Source organism: Galeopterus variegatus, unplaced genomic scaffold (genome assembly GCF_000696425.1).
Source record: "Galeopterus variegatus unplaced genomic scaffold, G_variegatus-3.0.2 Scaffold3516, whole genome shotgun sequence".
Taxonomy (NCBI): Eukaryota; Metazoa; Chordata; class Mammalia; order Dermoptera; family Cynocephalidae; genus Galeopterus; species Galeopterus variegatus.
The window spans coordinates 223,069-224,753 of record NW_007729627.1 but is presented as its reverse complement, the minus strand read 5'-3'; the positions used below and the strand labels follow the sequence as shown (position 1 = coordinate 224,753).

General features: G+C 37.3%; 1 protein-coding gene across 1 annotated transcript in view; it reads right to left on the bottom strand.

Moving 5' to 3' along the window:
- Nucleotides 1-114: 114 nt before the first annotated feature.
- The window catches only part of LOC103600955 (integrin alpha-6), a 28,616-nt gene continuing 27,045 nt past the window's right edge, over nucleotides 115-1,685 (bottom strand). The window contains exons 17-19 of the mRNA XM_008585322.1: nucleotides 1,134-1,211; nucleotides 943-1,045; nucleotides 115-204 (exon numbers count right to left, since the gene is read on the bottom strand). Of these exons, the coding sequence (XP_008583544.1) occupies nucleotides 115-204; nucleotides 943-1,045; nucleotides 1,134-1,211 (271 nt within the window). The remainder of the gene's footprint in view (nucleotides 205-942; nucleotides 1,046-1,133; nucleotides 1,212-1,685) is intronic.

The following is a 1,685-nucleotide window of genomic DNA, read 5'->3' as shown; positions in this document are numbered from 1 at the left end:
TTTGTGTAAAATCATGACAACCATGAATCTGAGAGTCCAAGCTGGGAACAGTGCAACTTCCTGCAGCAGAAGCCAAAAGCGAGAGGTAAGAGCTCTCTTGGTCTGTGTGGAGCACTACTCTGGAACTCCATAAGCTTCTTTTTCAACCACACCTGCACAGAGATCAAAACCACCACCACTACCTGTCTCAGCTGTGTCCACATGCTAAGAGAGACACAGAAGAGAATTCAGCCTCTTCATTCAGCCGCAGTCAGAAGTGAGCCCATTCTTGCCATTTCAGACTTTCACCTCAAATGGCCACTACGCTTTCAGGAATGTGATTTGAGCCACACATACCTAAACCCACGTTTGAGCTATGAGCGGACTCTGTACCATGTGTTTATGTTCATTCACCTGGACACAGAGTCACTGTGCCTGCCTACTTTGATAGAGTTCAGAGCCAGTCACTGGCCTTCCTTACTGGCACATACTACATCTACATTCACCATCACAAAACTGGGCTTGTGAAAGGTAAGCAGACAGTATATTCTTTCAACCACAGCAATAAGAAAAATGATCTTATAGTGGAGGAAGAAATAAATCATAACACATTCTAGAGCCAAATATAAATTACTTTGGGACTTTTTTGTTTTATAGACTTTGGGGGAAAAAACAAGTATTACTTTGTCTCTACATGACATACATAAACTCTCTAATAAGAAAAAGACCAAACTGAACTGGATTCTGAACAAAGTCCTATGTTAAGTGATAGCTGTCCATTCTAGAGAATAAAATGTTTACTATAAGCCAGTAATGTTGTTTAAAAACTGGCAAATTCATTTTTAACTGAGGATTTATTTATAGTGCTTATTAACTATTTATTTATTAAAATAACATATTCAAGACCATATCTAGGATATACTAACTTCTAGTATAAAAAAAAGACCAACTGCTCCAACTTACCCTGAATTCATACTCTATTAAACTTCCCACTTCATCTTCATATTTCATAGCTTGCTCACCAACAACTGTACCTCCAAAATATACCTGGGAAGGTTTAGCAACTCTGTTAAATTGAAAAACATCAGTTTTTAGTGATGCTTATAAATGGTTCTTTCAAACATTGATCTGTTATGCTAAACACAAACACTCACCCAGAGACGGATAAAAGCAGTTCAATAACCACTTTTGCTTTAGCTGTAATTGAAGCCAAATTATCTTGATTGCTTGTTCTGAAAATGAATAGGAAACAATAGGGTTTTATTTTAGCAGTCAGTTTTCTCATTACAATTACATTTCTATGAGTTAGATCAGGGCCAATTCATTGACTGCCTGTGTTTTCATAAAATGATTCTGAATGGAAGGGTTGAAGTAAATCTTACGTTTCCAACTTCAGATTAATATCCAGATCAGTCGTGTCAAAGGTGACCTCAGTTGTACTTAAAATCAAATAAAAAGTAACCTAAAAAAATATAAATAGCTGTTAACACAGGCCAAGCATACAGACACTGGAAAGGTATTTAAAACAGTAAAATACAATTCGTGAAGGCATCACCTACACTGGAATTTCTTTTAAAAGGATTTCCGAGCTCACAGTCTGCTTGCGACCCGTTCTGGTTGGCAACACAACTCAACTGTTTCTCCTATAACAGGAAAATGCACTAGGTCACATATGTTCGTTATTTGCCACGTGGTGTTGGTTTTTT